Source organism: Halichoerus grypus, chromosome 1, assembly GCF_964656455.1.
Source record: "Halichoerus grypus chromosome 1, mHalGry1.hap1.1, whole genome shotgun sequence".
Lineage (NCBI taxonomy): Eukaryota > Metazoa > Chordata > Mammalia > Carnivora > Phocidae > Halichoerus > Halichoerus grypus.
Window position 1 is genome coordinate 51,871,633 of NC_135712.1, and position 21,885 is coordinate 51,893,517.

At 37.2% G+C, this 21,885-nt stretch overlaps 1 protein-coding gene across 2 annotated transcripts in view; it reads left to right on the forward strand.

Moving 5' to 3' along the window:
* ALCAM (activated leukocyte cell adhesion molecule) overlaps positions 1-9,493 on the forward strand; it is a 213,801-nt gene extending 204,308 nt beyond the window's left edge. For both annotated transcript variants that reach the window (XM_078065658.1, XM_078065660.1), the window contains 2 exons: positions 5,429-5,544; positions 7,031-9,493. In XM_078065658.1, coding sequence (XP_077921784.1) covers positions 5,429-5,516 — 88 coding nt within the window. In that variant the 3' untranslated portion in view covers positions 5,517-5,544; positions 7,031-9,493. The remainder of the gene's footprint in view (positions 1-5,428; positions 5,545-7,030) is intronic.
* The last annotated feature ends 12,392 nt before the right edge of the window (positions 9,494-21,885 follow it).

The window sequence follows — 21,885 nt, forward strand, 5'->3', positions numbered from 1 at the left end:
TTTCCCTGTGTAGATAGTAGCTAAAGTCTATGTCACATTTTTAAGCTTCCCAGCTGTTGCTTTCTGCTTGGCTAAGCGAGATTTCTCCCCTCCACACACACAGTTTAGGGATCATCCAAGGGGTTTATTGTGGTTTACATACATGTTTGGGGTTTTCACCACTCTGGGCCTCTCTTCTTTCTGAGATTTTTTTTCCCCTTTATTTTCAGCGTTTGTTCTAGTTAGCTTATGTCTCCCAGCTGTGAAGTGACTTCAGAAGAGAAGTTATATAAAAATAGAGCTCACCCAGTATAAGGGTCAAATTTCCTTCAGTTTCTACTTTCTTTTTGTCACCCTCAAGTACAGTCAAATAGTTTATTCTTTATTTTTCTGAGAGTTTATAATTGTTATAAATGTAAAGATTAAGAAGTTTTTTTTTTTTTAATCATTAATGCTACCAGAGCTTCTAATAGTCCATACTTTATTTCAAAGTTGTGAAATCATCATGTCCTCAACCTTAACTTCTTTCTTCCCATGTGGGTCAAAGAAAGCTGAAAAAAATCAAAATTGCAGAATTGATTTATTACATTGCTAAATTTTTTTTTTTTAAGATTTTATTTATTTATTTGACAGAGAGAGAGAACAAGTAGGCAGAGAGGCAGGCAGAGGGAGAGGGAGAAGCAGGCTCCCCGCTGAGCAGGGAGCCCGATGTGGGGCTCGATCCTGGGACTCTGGGATCACGACCCGAGCCGAAGGCAGCCGCTTAACCGACTGAGCCACCCAGGCGCCCCACATTGCTAAATTTTTAAATTAAAAAAATTTTCGTTTTTAGACTATGCCTACAGAACATTGACTCTTTTATATGTCACTCTTTCTAGTGGCTCCAAACAAGTTGGAGTTTTCACTTTAAAGGCAAAGAATAGTGGTTAATGAAATGAGTTTGAAAGAAAAAGAGCAAGAGGGAGAGATAGTGAAAGGAGAAGTCTAGAGACAAGGGATGGAGGAAAAATCGGAGAGATGAGAGAAGGCAAGGAGAATAAAAGGAAAGGGAAAGAAAGGAGAGAAGAGGCTTTGAGATTCATGTGGCTTTCCCTGATTACCACAATAGCTTACTGATTTATAGAAATTATGGTTGTTAGTATTTATTAGACCATATAGTTAGAAGCTATTAGAAGAATCAAGGTATGTGTTTATATATATAATTTTATTTAGTTTTATTTGAAATTACTGGAATAAGGAATCACTCAAGTACTGTCATTTCAACATAGTATTCTCTCTATTTTACCTTCTGTAAAAAAGCAGCTGGGTCTGTATGGACTTTATATTGGTGAACACTAATAACATAAGGAACAGTGGAAGGAAATACATATGAGCTGTAATGAGGTCAGTTAATTCAATTCAGTAAAAGAAATGTCCTTTGGTTTCCTACCATATTCAGTCAGTATATTATGTGCTGTGTGTTTATTCTCAAAGAGTTTATACTGAAATCAAGGAGACGAAAGAGATTGGCTACATCTTGAAGTGTCATGGGACAGATGGCTAGAGATCTGGGTGGAGAGGCTCCAAAAGGAAGAGCTAGATCTGTGTTTAAGGGCTGAAGAAAGGGAGACATGCCAGTATCTTAATCAGAAGACTAAGAGGGACATGCCTTAGGAATAGGGATAAACCAAAGGTAGACTCTTACTAAAACTGCAACTGAGCCTCTTAACCTAGCTCAAGCCTAGACTGAACTGGAGTCATCGGCCCCTCACTCTGTTTGCTTAACAAAGGAAAAGAGAAACCTTACCTGATGGACAATAACATTGTGTGGAGGCGCTACAGTTCATTTATATAGATAGTGTCAAGGAAAATGAAAAGGACTAACTGTGCAAAGAGTCAAGAAAATACAATCAACAATCAAGAGAAAAAGTAGACAAGCAGATCCATGCATGATTTGGACACTGTAGTTAATAAATAGACAAGGACATTGAAGTAACTATAGATAATATATTGAACGTGGAAGAAAAGACGGTCAAAGGAGATGAATGGAAAAGAGAATTAAAATGTATTTTTAAATATTTTTAAATCAAATTGACATTTAGACCAGAAAAATACAGTATTAGAAAATAAGCCTTTGTTGGGTGAATTTAAAAGCAGATTGGCAGGCTGCAGTTGGTTAAGTGGCTGACTCCTGATTTTGGCTCAGGTCAGATCTCAGGGTCCTGGGATTGAGCCCCACCTTGGGCTCCATGTTCAGCCGGGAGTCTGCTTCTCCCTCTCCTGCCCCTCTACCCTCTAGTGCTCACTCTCTCTCTCTCAGATAAATAAATAAAATCTTTAAAAAAATAAAAGCAGATTGGGCACAGCAGAACCCAAGAGAAGTAAACTGGAATAGAGATCAATAGAAGATACCTGAATTGAAGGGCAGAAAGGAAAAAAGAATAGATAGGGCACATAAGAGCACAAGAAACATGTGGGGCACACACAGAAGATCTAACTTATGTATAAGTAATATACTGCAAAAAGCAAGAATGCCCATCACCAGTAAAATAAATAAATAAATCATCATGTATTCACCCAATCATAAGCTCTGTAGCAATGAGAATAAACAACCTATAGCTATAATCAACATTATCTGTGAATGTCACAAACATTAGTTTGAGTTTAAATAAAAAGCAGACAGGAATGAATACATGTGGTATGATTTCATTTATATACAAATTACAAGGACAGGTAAAGCTTTCTGTGATAATTCAGGATTGTGGTAACCAGTGGAGAGGTGGTAGTGACTGGAAGGGAGCATAATGGCACTTCCGGGTCTGCAACTTTTCTGTTTTTAGAGTTGGGTACTGGTTATATTCAAGCATCCAGTTTTTGAAAATTCACTGAATTGTATGCTTATGATGGATACATTACCTTGTATGGATGTTAGTCTTCAATCAAACCATTTTAATTTTATTTAAAGATTTATTTATTTGAGAGAGAGTGAGATAATGCTTGTGAGCATGGTGGGGAGGGGCAGAAAGGGAAAGAGAGAATCTTAAGCAGGCTCCACGCTGAGCATGGAGCCCAACGCAGGGCTCGATCTCATAACCCTGAGATCACAATCTGAGCCGAAACCAAGAGTGGGACACTTAACCAACTGTGCCACCCAGGTGCCCCAGACAAAACCATTTTTAAAAGGATTCATAGATTTATTTTAAAAAGAAAATGATTCACAGATTAATAGAAAGTTCAAGCTCTATAAAAAGTCCTTAGAGAACATCCTAATTCACCATCCCTCCATTTTACTGTTGAGGTTACTAAAACTTTATGTTATCAGTTAAGTAATTTGTTAGCCAAAGAGACTAAACCTCAAATTATCTGTGATGTATATAATGTAGACAGCATATGTATCTTATACTTTATATATAAACTTGTTTTATATATATTTTATTAAATATTTTATATATAAAATAGATGAGAGAGAGAGAATGAGGCCATCTACTTCATTCTTCCATTTGCCTAGAAAATACATATGATAAGGAAGTTGTCATTCACCATGATGTACCATTTTACTGCAAAATGGAAAATATTTATGTGATAATATGATATAAGTCAAGACATAGAATCAAACTTACATGTCTTATTTACATTTTTAAATGTCTCTTGTAAAATTCTATTACATATTTTAGCACTTAGTCATGTTGGCAGAGTTTGAGCTTGCTCTCCTGCCTTATGAATGGACTCAGAAGGCTGTAGTTTAAGCTAAACTAAGAATTTTTAAATCACAAATTAAATTAAACGTGCTAAATATAATGAATGTCCCAGTTTAAATGAGCCATATGTCTTTATCTCACTTGTACATATATCATATACCATTACATATCTCTTTCTAGTAAAGTTGTAATTCTTAGCAAACGAGTTAAGGAATTCTATTTCAATACTAGAAATACTTCTGGGGGAAATTGGTAAAAAAATGAAAAAAATAGTAAAAATACTTTTAGGGGAAAAATGGAGTTTTCTCCTCAGCTTCCTTTAACACATCTGGATATATATTTTTTTTCTTAAAAATAGAAATATTACTAGGAATTATATGGCAGTAATTTGAAGTACCATATCACGGCAGTTCCACTGATGTGCTTATAACAGGGAGGGAGGGAGGGAGTTCAGGAAGGGAAGAAAGGAAGGGAGGAAATGGTACACTTTTATTTTTTAGATTTATTTGTTTATTTTAGAGAGAGAGAGAGCATGAGCAGGAGGGGCAGAGAGAGAGGGAGAGAGAATCTGAAGTAGACTGCAGTGAGTGCAGAGCCAACCCTGGGGCTCGATCTCACGACCCATGAGATCCTGACCTGAGCCAAAACCAAGAGTCAGACACTTAACCCAGAGTGCCACCCAGACACCCCCATGGTATACTTTTTGAAATACAGTTATGATTTCTCCCGAGTCATCCCAAAACCAAGGAATTTAGCTGTGTGCTTACGAAAACCTGATTTCAGCTCTTAAAGGATAGAAGCCAGTCATGTGGGTAACCATGGTAGCCACTTGGGCACTGGTTCTCAAACTGTAGCGTGCACCGGAGCCACCAGGAGGTCTTGTTTATCGGACTGCTGGTCCTCTTCCCAGAGTTTTTCTTTTCATTGTTCTATGGCAGGGCCTCAGAATTTGCACTTATGTCCGGTCCCCAGGGGGTACTGATACTGCCGGTCTAGGACCACGATTTGAGAACCACCATGTTAGAGCTGTTCTAGCTTCTACTGCCAACGTTGTCATAGACTTGGGTCCCTTTCTAATCTTGCTTTTGATTTATTTGATAAACAGGGGCACCTGTGTGGCTCAGTCAGTTAAGTGTCTGCCTTCGGCTCAGGTGCTGGGATCGAGTCTCACTTTGGGCTCCCTGCTCCATGGGGAGCCTGCTTCTCCCTCTCCCTTTGCCTTTCCCCCTGCTTGTGTTGGCTCTCAGTCTCTCTCTCTCTGTGTCAAATAAATAAATAAATAAATAATCTTTATTTGATAAAACAATTGATAAACCAAGATACAGGGCATTCGCTCCATCTGGATGCATAATAGGCAATGCTAAAAGGGAAACACCCTAATAAAACTCCCTTGGAAAAATTTTATAGCAAGTTTTTACCAAAAAGGAAAATTTTGATTATTAAATGATAATTACTTCCCGGGAAGTGGAGAGAAAAGCAACCCAGCCAAAAACATGATGCAACTAAGTAAGTATAGTCCATGTTCAAAATACTCGATTGCTTTTTCTCCTACTATGTACTTAATGCGACTCCACTACCAAGGTAACGGCACTGGAGTGTGCTCTGTTACCAACCAAGGCTCACCGCCGTGGAATGGTTCGGCGCCGTGGTTTGCCTGTATTGGATGTAAAACGTTTGCTTTTCAAAGATACATTAATGTGAACCCTAAAATGAAGAAGAAAAAGAAGTTAAACACGCATGTGTCCACATGATGGTATTTATTTTTCTTACAGGACTGCATCAAAGCACGTCAACAAGGACCTTGGTAATCTGGAGGAAAACAAGAAGTTAGAGGAAAACAATCACAAAACAGAAGCCTAAGAGAGAAACTGTTCTAATTGTTGTCCAGGTGGGTAGGCGGTGGGAGGTTTCTAGAAATAATTCCCAGGCAAGGGTGACATATCCCAGGAGAGGAGAGGGAGAGCCTTGACATGAAGTCGCTACAGAGCTGCGGCTTTCAAACGGGAGGAGAGCTCCTCCAGAGGACACTTGGTAACTCAGAAAGGTGTTCTCAGAAGAATGGAGTCTCAGTGGTCTCCCCATCCTCTAAAAAATAACCACTATCCTCTGAATAATTAAAGTCAATTTTGAGATTGTAACATTCAGTTAGCATTTTGTATTCTAATGCCAAAAATTTTGCTGAGTGCAAAGAAGCTTAATTTTATAAATGATATTTTGCTTGGATGAGAGCTGATTCTATTACTTCAGATTTATTTTAAAAAGCAATTATGAGAATGACTTTTAAATACAAAAATTTTAATATAGGGATTTAATACTTACAAGTGTCCACGCATATATGCAGCCACTTCCCAAACTATTTTCGTGAAAAGCCTAACAAATTCGTGTAGATCCATAAACACCTTTGCAGATAGTATGTATATTGTGTGTGTGTGTGTGGACATATATGTATCTACATGTGCACATATATGTATGTGTGTATAATGTATATGTCAATGTTACATTTATAGCTTATATTTATATATAATAGCTATATGAGTGTGATTTTTAAAGACAACCTCAAAAAGAAGTCTTCCATGGTATTACCACTGGGAATTTGAGCTTTTCATTTTTATTTATGTTCTCTTGAGCCAGCCAAAAAGAGAAGCCATTTAGGACAAATGATTTTGTGTGTCCTTGAGAATAACCGTTGCTGTAGCTTGCTCATCTGACGTAAAAATGCCCAACAACCACAGTAAAACTTTGGTTCATTATAAATAAAGCACAAGTCACAATTTGAGTGGGTCACCCAAGGGAGGAAGCATGGGAAAGAATTATAATTGGAAGGATGCACACAGGAAAGAAAAATAGAATAATTGAAATAAGACATTTTTAAAATCTGAAAACCAGGACCTCAAATGGATAGGGTGAAAGAAGTAAGAATTCAGTTCCTTCCCCCCAACCTGCTGTCCATTGGAAGCCAAGTAGGCAGCATCCCCACCTGATTTTTTTTTTTTCTGCTTCTGTAGAGTTCATTCCTCAATCCTTTTAAACATAGATTTTGCCTTCTGTTTTCTTCAGAATTAGAGTGAATTCTCAAAGAAAAATTTAGCTTAAAGACAAAACCTACAGAATGAAATATTTTCCTGAAAAACCCCCTAATCTTCATATCAGTTAAACAATTTTCATAAAAATAAAGACTCTCAACAGTTCCAAAAAATTATTTGTAGAAGGGCCGCAAAAATGCCTGGGACTACAGATGGGTTCAGGGACAATGGAGTTTTATGAAAGGCCCCTATAAAGTAATTCCTATCACTTTTAGTACAAAGGATCTGTTGATGGTGAAAAATGATTGCTGTGGTAACTTACTAACTTGTGCTTTTTTTTCATCATTTCAGAGAAAAAAAAAACTATATAGACCAATTGAAGCATGAACGTGGATTGTATTTAATACATATACAAAGACATTGACAGCAATTCATGGTTCAAGTATTAAGCAGTTCATTCTACCAAGCTGTCACAGGATTTTAGAGAATTATCTCAAGTAAAACAATGAAATGAAATTACAAACAAAAACAAGTTTTGGCAGCCATGATAATAGGTCATATATTGTGTTTGGTTTGATTTTTTTTTTTCTGTGAATGTCTGCACTGAGGATTTCTTTTTGGTTTGCCTTTTATGTAAATTTTTTACGTAGCTATTTTTATACACTGTAAGCTTTGTTCTGGGAGTTGCTGTTAATCTGATGTATAATGTAATGTTTTTATTTCAATTGTTTATATGGGTAATCTGAGCAGGTACATTTCTGATTCTGATTGCTATCAGTAATGCCCCCAAATTTTCTCGCAAGCACCTAAATCCCAAAGGTGGCAGCTTGTGAAGACGGGGGACGCACACATTGCTCTATTAAAAAACTGTGATTTTTTTTATCACAAGGGAGGGGGAGGCAGAGAGTCAGATCGATAAGCAGCAGATGAATTGATTCTGTGCATGCAGCACCAGCTGACTCTCAGAAGTAAGTCACACATGCATATGGACACACGTACATAATAATGGTACTCCCAAACTGACAATTTTGCCTATTCCCAAACAAGCCGTAACACAGAATTTGGGTAGCACTTACCTTTAAAGACACCTGCTAATAAATTATTTTCTGTCAAAAGGAAAAAAAAAACAGTGTGTGAGAGACAGTTTGGAAAAATCACGGATAACATTCCCATTTTCATAGATCACAATGTAAATCACTGTAATTAAAAATTGGTGTTAAATCCTTTGGGTTATCCACTGCCTTAAAATTATACCTATTTCCTTTAAAAAAGATATCAGTCAGAATTGGAGATTTTTAACAGTGGTCATTATCAAAACTGTGTTATTTTCCACAGAATATAGAATATATATTTTTTTCGTGTGTGTTTTTGTTAACTACGCTACAGATATTGAATGCACCTTGAGATAATTTAGTGTTTTTAACTGGTACATAATTTATCAAGCAGTACATGAAAGTGTAATAATAAAATGTCTATGTATCTTTAGTTACATTCAAATTTGTAACTTTATAAACATGTTTTATGCTTGAGGAACTTTTTAGGGTGGTAGTATAAATTGGAAATTTTTTGAAGTAGGCTTGATAAGGGACAATAGCTACTTGTGACTAGACTTTTAAACTTTGCTCTTTCAAGCAGAAGCCTGATTTCTGGGAGAACCCGGCACAGCCATTTTTGTCCCAGGATTTACATAACTTTATAGGGAAAAAAAAAAAATGAACATCAGAGTTCCAGGTAAAGAACTGTATTCTTTAGGAGGAAAAGGAAAACTGGTGTTTGTTTTTTAGACTGATGGAATACAAAATTATGAAAGCAATGAAAAATAAATAGAAAATAAAGTCAGAAGGAGATTGGGAATAATATTTTGCCACTTCTGCATTATTTAGAAACACATGTTATTGTACATTTAGTAAACTGTTTATTGTTCTGAGCAGTAGTGACTCAGTTTAATAAAAGCTTCCTGTAGTGCATTGGTATGGATTAAATACATAAAATATCCTATTAGACTCAATGCTGTATAAAATATTATGGGGAAAAAGAAAATATGTTATTTTGCCTCTAAACTTTGATTTATTGAAGTTTTATTTGGCAGGAAAAAAATTGAATCTTGGTCAATATTTAAACCAAAGTGAAAGGGGAGAAACCAAAGTTATTTGTTTTGCATGGCTCAGCCATTCTGTTATCTCTGTAAATACTGTGATTTCTTTTTTTTTTCTTTTCTCTTTAGAATTTTGTTAAAGAAATTCTAAAATTTTTAAACACCTGCTTTCCACAATAAACCATGAACACTAAAATGAAATTACTTCCCTATAAATATTTTTTTTCTTTTTTCTTTTGGTGTGGGAGATCAAAGATTCAAAGTCTAACTCCTAAGATATATTTACAGAAAGAAGCAATGTCACAATAGAGAGGGTAATACCACCATTATTTCTTGGCTTCCACTTGCTATAGTTAACTAAGTCCAAAAACAGCTGTCCGAACCTAGAGAGCAGAACCTTCAAAACTCAGAGCTCTGGACGGAAAGCGGAAAGTTGGCCGGGGAAAAAGGGGAGAGCATTATTACTATTGAATCAATGCCTGGATTAAAAAGCGGTTTGTGTAATGGCAGCCATATGCACAGCGAGGCTGGGAAGGAAGATAATGCACAACCCTCAACTTCTGAGGCTGCATCTCTCCAATTTAACTCTTTGGCAACAGGAGACAGGTTTTGCCAGTTCAAGTTTCACTTCCTATCTGTGATTACAGGAACTGTAATGTGGAAATGGATTAACCTACCTGTCTATGCCTAAAAGATAATAAAAATGAAATATGTCTTCACATCTCTCTCACAGCTGTCTTCTTCTTGTCTAAACTAGGCCATCTATGTGTAGAAAGTAGTTGTCTTTATTAAAGAGGGGACAAAACTCATTGTGACTCTCCATAGCCACAGGGAATGAGGCAAAATAAAATCGCCTGTGCCTTCCTATTATGTCAGTCAGACCACCTTATCTAGTCCTAGATTTCAACAGTGATTGGTTCCGTAATGTGTGTGTCTCCATCTTCAATAATAGGATCGTACTTACTGTGGGTGTCCCATGTGGCTGTCTTAGAAACTTAATTAAGAGGACACTCTCCTATGTCTTCACTTCCACCATTAACACACCATTCAGCTTGCCCTTTGGAATTACCTAGGCATGAACATAGAAATGCTTCCCTTTCAAAGTAAGATAAAGCCAGCTGTGTATACCTCAGAGGAAGAGATTAATCTTTATTCAGCCAATGCTCTGTGCTAGGGCCATCCCTACATTATCTTATTTAATCCTTAATAGTTGTAAATAGTATTAAATATCCCCCATTTAATAGCTGAAAACTAAAGTTTAGAGAGGTTCCATAACTCTCAAATACATTTAGCTTCTAAGTAGATAAGTTGGATATTAAACCTGACCTGATTCTAGGGGCTATGCTCGTCCTAGTCTACTAGAGTCCCCAAACTTCTTTGATAAATCCTTTTCCTAAGATGCAAAATTGGGAAATAGTAACTGACACATGAAAGGGTTATATCATCTTTAAAGAATTATTCTAAGATGTTCAGATCATATAATAGGCCAATATTATATTTTTCAACTGTATTTGGATGGTTGGATGTTTTATTAGACATAATTATGTGTCTGTTTAAAGCATGTATGTTTTAAAGTGTTATGGCATACATTGCACATACACATGTGATATATATGTCCCACTACATTTTTAAGCATACACATATTTCTGTCATGCACTAAACACCTAGTGTGAGATAGGCGCTGAGTTGATGTCTTATTTACATGGTTTCACTGGAATCCACTCAACATCCTGCCGCAGGAGGCACTATCTCCATTTTACAGATGAAGACAATGTAAATCGCTTTATCTACAATCACAGGCACAGGAGGTGATTGAAGCAGGACCTACGCTCAAGTCCAAGTTCTATTCACCATATTGTTTATTATCTCTATTATAAGAACAAACATCTATCTGTGCTTGGGGAGGCTACCCGGAAGATAGATTTATATTAAATAACCTACTTGATCCGCTTAAGTAACTAATGTCATTCATATGTAAAGTAATATGTATTTATTTGAGAGAGAGAGCACTAGCAGGGAGCAGGGGCAGAGGGAGAGGGAGAAGCCGAGTCCCCGCTGAGCAGTTAGCCCGAGGTGAGACGATCCCAGGACACTGAGATCATGACCTGAGCCAAAGGCAGATGCTTGACCGACTGAGTCACCCAGGCGCTCCTCATAAAAAGTATTTTAAAAACACACTGTATTTGAGAAATACAAAGTCAGAAAAGGAGCTCATTTTTCCCAAGCATGCTGTCTTCACCTAGTCATTATCCTTATTATAATACAATTTATTTTTCTTCCCCAAATCTATTCTTCTGTCGTTTTTCCTTATAAATGCTCCTCAAATGCACAAATACTCATTGGAGAATGAACACACATGCACACAGCTCCAAAAGCAGATTCCATTCTCAAGTTATCTATCTTGTCCCTTTTTATTAGCTAGCTCTGAAAAAGGTTTCACCTTGTGATGGCCATGCAGCTGAATGAGAGAGAAGTTGTCAGTTACATATGTAGGTGTATGTGTGTGCGAGCGTGCACGCACACACACACACCACACGCCTTGTGAGCTCTTTTATACCATTTTGCTGGAAGGGAGGACATAGAATTTGCTTATCAGAAAAGGAATTTTCTGAAGGACTACAAAATGTTTTCCAAATAGCAGCTATGTGGTTCAAATAGTCATGACATTTGATGACAGGCGCTCATAAGTGTAGGAAACAGGTACGATAGCACATGCTGGACTCAGTAGTTGCAATGAAATTTGTTATGAGTGAGCCTAATTGTATAAACTCTATACTACAAAGAAATAAATGATGGTCTCAACATCATAGAAGCTCAAAATAAATTATTAGATTCTTTGGGAAAACTTGCATTATCAGAGAGCAGAGGCTGTGGTCTCCAGAAAGTACAGCATTTGATAAAATGTGCCATTAGAAGCTGGCAGCAACTCAATTTGGACTATTTGTGAGATAATAAAAATGAAATCTCAACTTTTCCTATAAATTTTTTTTTCTGATTATTTTCTCCCAGGTAAGTTAGGATAAATTGAGCTTCAGTTAGCAGTTTAAATTGATGGTTTGATTCATATACCACCTGAGATGTTCATTTCCACAGAAATAATAGTTAAAATTTGGGCAGCCGTATACATTTCTTTGAATTCTCATCAGTAAGAAAACCACATTATTAGTGAAATAAGATGTAGTTACTGCTTGGAAATTGATTCACAGCACTCTCCTTGGACTGGCTCATTAAGGAAATAGAATATTTCTGTTAAGGAAAAGTTTATGTCTAAGTATAAGAGTCATTCCTTGGATGCTGAACTGTTACTAAAAACTCAATTTACCCAGAAAATTTGGGCTTCTACATTGTTGGCAATAACACTAAGTTCCTTGTTCTTAGATTGATTAGCATTGTCCACCAAAATCTTTAAAATAGTCTTTGTATTGAGAGGCAAATAGACATTATCTATTGTAGAATCGGATTCCAAGAGGAAAGATTATTTTTAAAAACATTTGCAGGTTCATTTACAGGAGTAATCTTTTGTAACTTTTCTTAATTTAGAGAGCTTTGTTTTTCCTACATAACTGTTGCATATAAGCTGTTTAAAAGATGATGGGTTTTTGGTCACATTGGCAACACCACAAAACAACAGATAGACCTTATCCCATGTTCCTAACTAATAATCTGTTTTCAGAGAAATACAATTAAATAGTTCCCTGTAGTGTCATTGTTACTTTTTCAGGGTTTTTTTTGGGGGGGGGAGGGGCAGAAGGAGAGGGAAAGAGAGAATCTCCAGGAGACTCCCCACTGAGCACAGAGCCCTGCAGGACACGGCTCGATCTCATAACCCTGGGATCATGACCTGAGCCAAAATTAAGAGTAGGCAGCCGTATACATTTGCTTAACCGACTGAACTACCCAGGCGCCTCACTCTCATTCTTTTGGGTTTAATTTTTCTTAAATGTAATAAAGTTAAAATATCAAATATGTACTTCATGGTTATCATCACAGGATTCGTTATATTTTTTGTTGTCCTGATGGTAATGCAATGTATGCAGTGTTCAATTTAGAGAGTTGTACGGATTTATCAGTATGAATGCTGTTGTCTTTGTGGGATTCCTGCAAAATAGATGGAGTGAAATTTACATGAATCCCTTCAGCACCATTGCCCAGTGATTCTTGGCATTGCACTGAAAAGAAACTGCCAGGGAGGCACTTTTTGCTGGTTCAGCTCCATTGTGCCCCACTCTTACTGTTGGAAGTAGGTTATGCATGTGGGTACAGGTTGGGGGTTGGGAAATCTGCTTCCCAATTTCTCCTTTAAAGTGACTTTTCCAAGCATTTGGTAAACCAGTGGTTGGGAGCAAAGTCAAATGAACTTTACCAAAATAGTTTACATCCCAATCTAGAAATGAAAGACCAGACCGGAGCAGCGAAAAGTTTGGAAAGTTGGATGAGCACAGGGAGTTGTCCACTTATGATTTGGTTCCCCAAATGAGCTTAAGTTTCCTGACTTAAAGCACCTATATCTGTAATTACAGTTAACTGAGCTTTTGCTCAAAGATGACTTTGTGTGATGAAGCATGTCAGTCACAGTTCACACAGTCTGTTGTCCTTGGCTTATATTTTCTTCTTAGAAGTCACTATAACCACAGTATGGGCCCTCTCCTTCCATCCCACTCTATACTTCAGAAGATGCTTCCTAAAGTTAAATGTTTTTGCAAAAAAAACAAAAAACAAAAAACAAAAAAAAACACCCTGGTCCTGTATCTTTTGTGATCTATTTGTTGCATTAGATGTCCTAATTCTCTCTCCTTACCTGTCTCCATACCCTTTGCATGTGTCTTTGCAGTTTTCCCCACAAAATGTTGGACCATATTTTTTTACCCCTTGACATTAGGTTCAGCCACATGATTTGCTTTAGCCAATAAAATCATGTGGAAGAGACAGATTTATAGTTGGGACTCTAGGCCTCAAGTGGCCTACCTTGTTTCTTCTTGCCCTCTTATACTGTCATTGCTCTGTCATTGCTGTTAGAGGGACAAGTTCAGGCAAGCCTGTTAATGCCAGGAGGAGGTTGAGGACCCACAGAGCAGATCTGCACCAAGTAAGGTGCTTCGGATAAGCCCAGGCTAGAGCGGGGCTCCTGGTCAACCGACAGCCACACCAGCAAACCCAACCAAGATCAAATCTATATCAATCTACATACATTGGGCCTCCATCGAGTCCAATCTATGTCAGCTGTCAGTCAGAGGATCCACAGGCACAAGGGCTACAATAATAAATGAATATTGTTTTAAGCCACTGAATTTTGATATTGTTTTTAGGCAACCAGAGCTAACTGGTACACCTCTTAAGGGGCAACTGAGTTTCCCTGTTGGTTTATTAGGTCAGGATAATATCAAGAACAGTCCTTCTACAAAAAATCAGACACATTTTATTAGAGCTGTGACAATTAGACTTCTGTGCTTTTGAAATGTTTTCCTCTTTCCTGAGCTTCCTGGGACCAGCATTCACTATCCAGAGCCCCCTAGACCCTCTATATGCTATTACATGTACTTTGGCATCAACATGTAAGAATTTTTTGTAGTAATGCCAGGTAGCTATTTGGAGATCTTTCTTAACTATATAAATCATATACAAGTCTCTTGGCAGATGGGACACATTATGTGTTCTGTCTGGCTCTGGTCTGCATTTGTCCTTTTTCATTGTTCTGAAAGTTCAGCATTCAAGACAGGTTCTTATAATTGCTCTCTCTGTATGCCCACATAATTACATGCCAATACCTTTCCCCAAATTAGGAATTATATTCAGGCTAGATATTCTGCTGACACCACATTCCTCACCAAATGTCAGAGTCTCTTTAAAAATACTCTCAGCTCAAAAGGCCTAATTAGGTTTTCGGTAATTCATGTCATTGGTCATTAGGACAGTCATACAAATCAGCAGGCTCTCAGGTGCTGAGGCACTAAATGGGAAAGTGAATCTAAAAGATCACGGGCAACATCCTAAAAGAAATCAAAAGTTTTCTCACTGCTTTCATTAACCTTCTTCTTATGTTTTCACATTTTAGGCATAGATTCTTTAGACCTATACAATTGCTCAGTAGGAAGTTTCAATGTAAGGAGAAAGAAATATGGATAGGACTATTTAAATAAGAAACAATCAGGGAGGAGTTATTAAACGTACCTACACATACACCCTCAACTGAATTTTCCTGCAAGCCATGCAGATGCTGACTATCCACTGCATCCTGGGTAATGGCGGCAGCGGTATGAGGACAGAGATGGGTACTTTGTTTTTTGTGTCTCCCAAATGGCACAGGACATTTTTGATGGACAAGTGTGCTTGTTGATTTAATGGGAAAATTATAGTCTTTAGAAATGAGTAGACTTTAAATGGACTTCCAGATGAATGGGGATCTTCAATTTATTAGCCGTAAGTCCTCGAACATAACACCAAAACCCTTGAACCCAGTTACTTCATCTGTAAAATGGCAGCAATACTAATGACTTCAGAGTTTGTTTTCCTTTAAAGAATAAAATGCACGTTAAGGAGAAAATGACATTGTCCAACTTTTGAGTAGAGATTAGAGATTACTGCAGGGTGGGAAAACCCAATTCAACAGAGTGTAGGTTACAAAGACAGAGGCAGTAAGCCAAGAGATAGGTGTTACTTAAATATGCAAACTAAAAGCAGTATCTTTTCTCACATTGGGAAAGCAAAGGGTCAGAGAGCTCCACTGAGGTCATGGCACCACATTAGCTTGTGGCATCTTGTCCATTAGATTAGTCCTTGGGCAAACGCTGGCCTCGCTATTCATGGGTATTCCTGGAAATGGTCTTCTCGGCATATAGGACACAGTGTTCATTTTAGCTGAAGGCAGGTCCGTGTTGCTTGCAGCAGAGTAGATGGCAATGTCGAGGTGTGACAAGGGCAACAGGATCGCAGTGCCCGCTGCGGAGTGGGCACTCTGCATACCACGTTCATCTTATTTTGTCCTTTTCTACTGCAGTTCACAGTAACGTGGACATACATGGCCCATATAGGTAAGATTGATGGGATGTTGTCGGGGGTCATACCGCCTCTTCCAATTCGATCAGTTTAGCTACTTGCTTCCTTTGTATCTCAGTCTATTGCAGCTCAGTGGCCTGGTATGCTATGGTGGAGAAAAATCATCATAATAAAAACTTTAAACAAACAGCTTTAAATATCCTCCAAAGCCAGAGACCTTAAAACCATCAACAAGTAAGAAACTTCCTACCTCATTAGCTTTTTCTCTCCTCCTTCCCCACACACCAAGTCCAGAGAGTTGAAGCTTAAGGGACAAAGCAAGGATGGGGTGGGGATGAAAAAAAAGGCAGGTACACCTCAACTCTGTGTCCATTAGAACAAAATGGAAAAAAGAAAAGCTTTATATCGCAATGGAGATTAAAAGGTTAATATCTTAAACTAGACACTCTTACTAATTTGAGACTACGTATTGTGATTTCAAGGGACAAAGAACTGACTGTCATCCCTCAGGGAAACAAAAATTCATGAATCTTGCTCTGGTTTCCATCCGGGGGTAGAGAACTAAAAAATAAGGCTCTTCTCTGTTTAAGTATCTGGTTCTTTAGACTGAGGATTATTGAGTGGACAATACAATGATGAAGACAATTGCTAATTTTGCCTCGTTTATTACTTGTGTACCTCGGCTTAATAAGGAAAAATGATCATTTGCGCTGTGGAGTCCATAAAGGACATTGCTTAGGCTACTGGAAGCAATCAGGTGTTTGTAGATAAAAACTTTGTCAGGGGTAATCTCTTTCTTACCGTTCCTTCCACTTTTCTCCTCTTTTGCAAGTCTTACACACACCGCCAAATACAGGATGACACAAATTAGCTGATCACCATTACAACTAATGAGATGAGGGGCGCCTGGGTGGCTCAGTCGTTAAGCGTCTGCCTTCGGCTCAGGTCATGATCCCAGAGTCCTGGGATCGAGCCCCGCATCGGGCTCCCTGCTCTGCGGGGAGCCTGCTTCTCCCTCTCCCACTCCCCCTGCTTGTGTTCTCTCTCTCGCAGTGTCTCTCTCTGTCAAATAAATAAATAAAATCTTAAAAAAAAAAAAAAACTTAAAAAAAAAAAAAACAACTAATGAGATGAGCTTTCTATTGTGCACAATTACGAATTCGATTCTGTAAACGAATCCATCTTCTGTTTGTCCTGATAGGAAACTTTTTAAGCAGCCTCATAGAATCCTCGCAATTACTGCCAGTGATAGTAGATTTAAAGGATTTGGGGTCATTGATCTAAATTAATTCATGGTCTGATTAGAAAGCACATTGCAATGTAATTCATCCTTTAAAGGATATTTTCCAGAATTAAAATAACACATGGTTAGAGTGTCATTTCCTTGAGTTTCTTCTGCATCTCAGGAGGCTAATAATTAACATGCAAGGACAATCATTCCAAGCTCAACATTTAATACCGCTGACATTTCCCTCCCTCAGAAGCTAGCAATTTTAACCCCTTTACTATTAATTTGATTAATGCAAACTACTGTTATGTGGCTGTGAAGGAGCAGATGCAAATCAAATTGAGCACATTCATTCATTTAAATTTAAATTGCTGAAAATGATATGCTCCTTAGTCTGTGATATCAAGCAAAGGAAAAATATTCCCTGTACAAAATAATAGATTTGTTCGTATAGGAAGAATCCAAGGAAATATTTCAAATTCAAAAATGACTGTGTGCATTTGGGAATGATATATATTCTCTGTGGATTTAAGGAAGGAAAAATAAAATCTGTAATACTCATGAATGACAGCAAAGGAACTCCAAAGGCAACTTAGTTAACCAAGAACTCAGGTGCTAAATAAGAGGGTCATCTGACCTGCAAACAACACCTTAGAGAAATATAACCAAGATCATTTTATAAATGTCATTTATGTTTCATTTTCCATGCTGTTGCCCTTTTTGCATTTCACTGATCATCATTTTAGGCAGAAGATTTTCTTCCTCACCTTGAAGAATACATGATATTCTGTAGAGAATAACTCCATCCATATTGTGATTTTAAAGTGTCATACACGCATACAAACACGCACACACACACACACAATTTATGTTATATGCAGATAAAGCATTTGAAGTTCAGGAAAGTAATTTCTAAAGATCCTTAATTAGTAGCGGTGAAAAAAATACATTTTTATTTCAACTTTCTTGACTGTGATAGTCCATTCATCTAAAACATCTTTCCGCCCCTCCATGATTATCAAATGCTTCCCTTTTCTTTAAGTTAAAATCAAACCATATAACGTTGAATCCTCGTTTCAATTTCTAATGACTTCCTATCACCCATACTTATGTCCAGTTCATGATGAACACTCAATAAACATGCGAAGTAAAGGGGGAAGGGGAGACAGTGAGAGGATAGGGACAGAGGGAAACAGTTGGTCGCTGGACACACAACAGGTAAGTCATTAAAGAGAGGATTGAAACCCAGGCACTCAACTAGCTGCTCTTATTAGAATCTGTCTCCATATGCTCATGATGTTAAGTGAATCCTTTTTATCTAACTACCATATCCAGCAATCCTAAAGCCTGCATTTTGCTTTCTCACATTCTAACATCTCTGTAATCAAGATACAAGTTATGCCCAATGATGCCTTACTTCGCCTGGCAGCAATCATAACACAATTGTCATTTTATAAGAAAATGTGAAAAGCTTCAACATTGAAACTTACAAAATTAAATTTCAGTACATTGGAGGAAAATCAGAAACATTCTTTTAACCTGCAGTATATAAAGAATTGCAGGAGGAGGTAGGAAAGGCATGGACCAAATGGGTTGAATAAGTTCCAAGTGGAACTCAAATGTAGGCTACCTCTGTATTATTGCCAAACTGACTTAAAAGTCCAGCACCAATGGACTTTAATTATATTTTGGTTCTTGATGGCACAAAGGAGAACGTGTGGAAAAACATAGACCTTGATGACTGAATTGAAAAGCAGTGTGGATAATTACTTCTTAGTCTGGTAAGAAATTTTAGGACCTCCTAGCCAACATACTTTGCTAATATTATTGATTTATGTATAGTGATATATAATTCAAAATGAATGTCTAAATAATACTATAAGAATTCCTTCAGAAGGTAGCAAATAAAAATTCTAAATGATAAAACATTGTGTTGTAGTATAATTGACAGCATTTTTCTTTCCTGGTACATAAAATAATTTTAAGTCTTAAAATAGATGACATTTGAATCAATGAAATATAGTTTGCGATAAATAAATAAGCCAAGGACAAATCACAAAGAGTGATTTGCATGAGCTGGAGCAGTTTAAGCAATAATCGTCAATGAATTTGCTGTTCTACAGTTAAGAAAGCAACGACACTGAACCTTTGGAAACTTCCCTATTTGTAAGTGTTGGGTGTCCTTGGGGGAAGTTATTCAACCTCTCTTAAGCCTCAGGTTCTTCATCTGTGAAACAATAAAAATAATGCCTCCCACAAAAGACTGTTATGGGAAGTAAACGAGTACAAGAAACCCAGTGCCTGGTCCCTAGAAAGCATTCATAAGCGTTTGCCATTATTTTTATTTGCTCGTGTCTATACACCTCTCAGCCGGACGTTCAAGGTCTTCCAGAATACAGCTCAATGCTTCCTATTTCCCACGGAAACTTCTTGCTCCTCCTCTGCTCCTGTGGTTTAGTACCTACATCTAATGCTTTCCTCACATTCCCCCCCTCCTGTCAAACTATAAAATCCTGCTTATCATTCCAAATTCAGCTCATTTGTTGCCCTGTACTCCCTGTAAATTGGTAGTTAAATTTGGATGCTTGAATAGATTTAGGTGCAATTATTTAGACAAATAATCTCTTATAGGCTGTGATATGTAGTTCCTTTTGTATTACACCAGGAGGCACACGTCTGGTGGTCTCACTATTTAAAACATTGTGGTAAATATACATAACATCAAATTTACCATCTTCGTCGTTTTTAGTGTATAATTCAGTGACATTAAATATTATGAGGTCATCATCACTATCCATTCCCACAACTCTGTCCATCACATAAAACTGAAACTCCATACCTATAGAACGACATCTCCCCACTCTCCCTCCAACCCCCAGCCCCTGGTAACCACTATTACACTTTCTCTCTTTATGATTTTGACTATTCTAAGTACCTCATATAAGAGGAATAATACACTATTTGTCTTTTTGTGACTGGCTCATTTCACTTTCCATAATGTCCTCAAGTTTCATCCATATTGTAGCATATGTCAGAATTTCCTTCTTTATGACTAAATAATATTCCACCGTATGTACGTACCACATTTTATCTCTTCACCCATTGATGACTACCTGGGTTGCTTCCACATTTTAGCCATTGTGAATAATATTGCTATAAACATGGGTGTACAAATCTCTCTTCAAGTCCCTGATTTCAATTCTTGGGTACATACTCAGAAGTGAAGTTGCTGGAGTATAGGACAATTCTATTTTTAACTTTCTGAGGACTCACCATACTGCTTCCTGCACTGGCTGTACCATTTATATGCCCACCAACAGTGCACAATGGTAGCAATTGTTCTATATCCTGGCCAACCCTTGTTAAGTGGTAGTCCTACTTTTAGTGACCATTAGGTTTGGGTTCAAGGTACTTATCATGAAGTTTCCTACTGACATTTAACAAATGGTTGAACATGCACTGCTGATCTTTTCCCAATTCCATTGATAATTTAGTGGTTGTAAAATGACAATTTTCTAATTCTATCATTCTTTCTGCATGTATTAGAGGAGATTCTTCTATAGAGAAGAATGTTCACACATTAATTACTTGGTTACCCTAAAACAAGGTTTGCACAGGAAAGGGAAGAACAGATGTCTAGTTCTTCCTCGATCAGTTTTTAGAGAAACTGGGTCTAATGAGTTCCAAATGGAGGATTCTTAAGAATTTTAATAAGCTACTAGATTCTTATATATTTTGTATGCTTCAATTCATGGTAGTCATTATTCTTTTTAATACATTGTCCTATTTTAGACCAGCGGGAGGGAACCCTTTCCATTTGGTTTCTGTTTTCTTTTGCTATGAAGCCATTGGTCTGGATAAATTCCTTATATCCTATTACAATAAGATGTCCCAATTTCATCTTTCTGATTTCTGCCCCAGGTCTTATTGCTACTAGGCCTTTTCTGTGGGTAGAATCAGGAAATAAATGTATTTTTAAGAGAAAAACATGAGTTTCCAATTCAAATTTAAGATTGCAGGTTTTTATTTCTCTTGTTATACTTTATATAGATATCTTTTTTCTCTGTTTTCCCTTTTTTTCTAAGTAAGCTCTATGCCCAATGTGGGGCTTAAACTCACAACCCCAAGATCAAGAGTCACATGCTCTACTGACTGAGCCAGCCAGGCACTGTCTTCTCTGTCTTTTCATGCTGAAAAACTCCTTTTTTAGCTACATTAATTACCTATTTTTATCTTAAATATAACCATTACAGTTTTAAAATAACAGTGTATATACTACTAAAAGTAGTCACTTGAAGCTTTTTTTAACCTAAAGTAATTTTGTCTCTGTGTTGTTATATAATCAACAGTTGATATCACTTGTTTCAGTTCATTTTCAATTTAAATTTTTTCTTCCTATTTAATACATTTTTTCTCAACTATATAAAACATTTCTATGGTACCAATGTCAAAATTATAACACAAGTTCATACTTTAGTCCTATCTCCTCCTCTCCCCTATGTGTTTCCTTCCTGATAGGTAACCATTATTAGTGAATTTTTAAAGTTATCCTTCCATTGTTTCTTTCTGAAAATATAAATAAATATATGTAATAATATCTATTCCAGATAGATAGATACATACACATACACACATATATAAGTTCATATCTTCATATTTCCTGCACTTTACATAAAACATAGCATAAGATAAATAATATTCTGCCCCTTGCCCTTTTTCACCTGACAATCCACGATGGCAATCACCCCATGTATGTATGTAGAGATGAGTCTCCTCCCTTTTATAGCTACACTGTACTCTATTCTGTGATCGCACCATGACTGAATCAATCCCCTTTTGGTGAATGCTTCCGTTGTTTGCATTTTTTTGGTATTACTAACAAACCTTCAA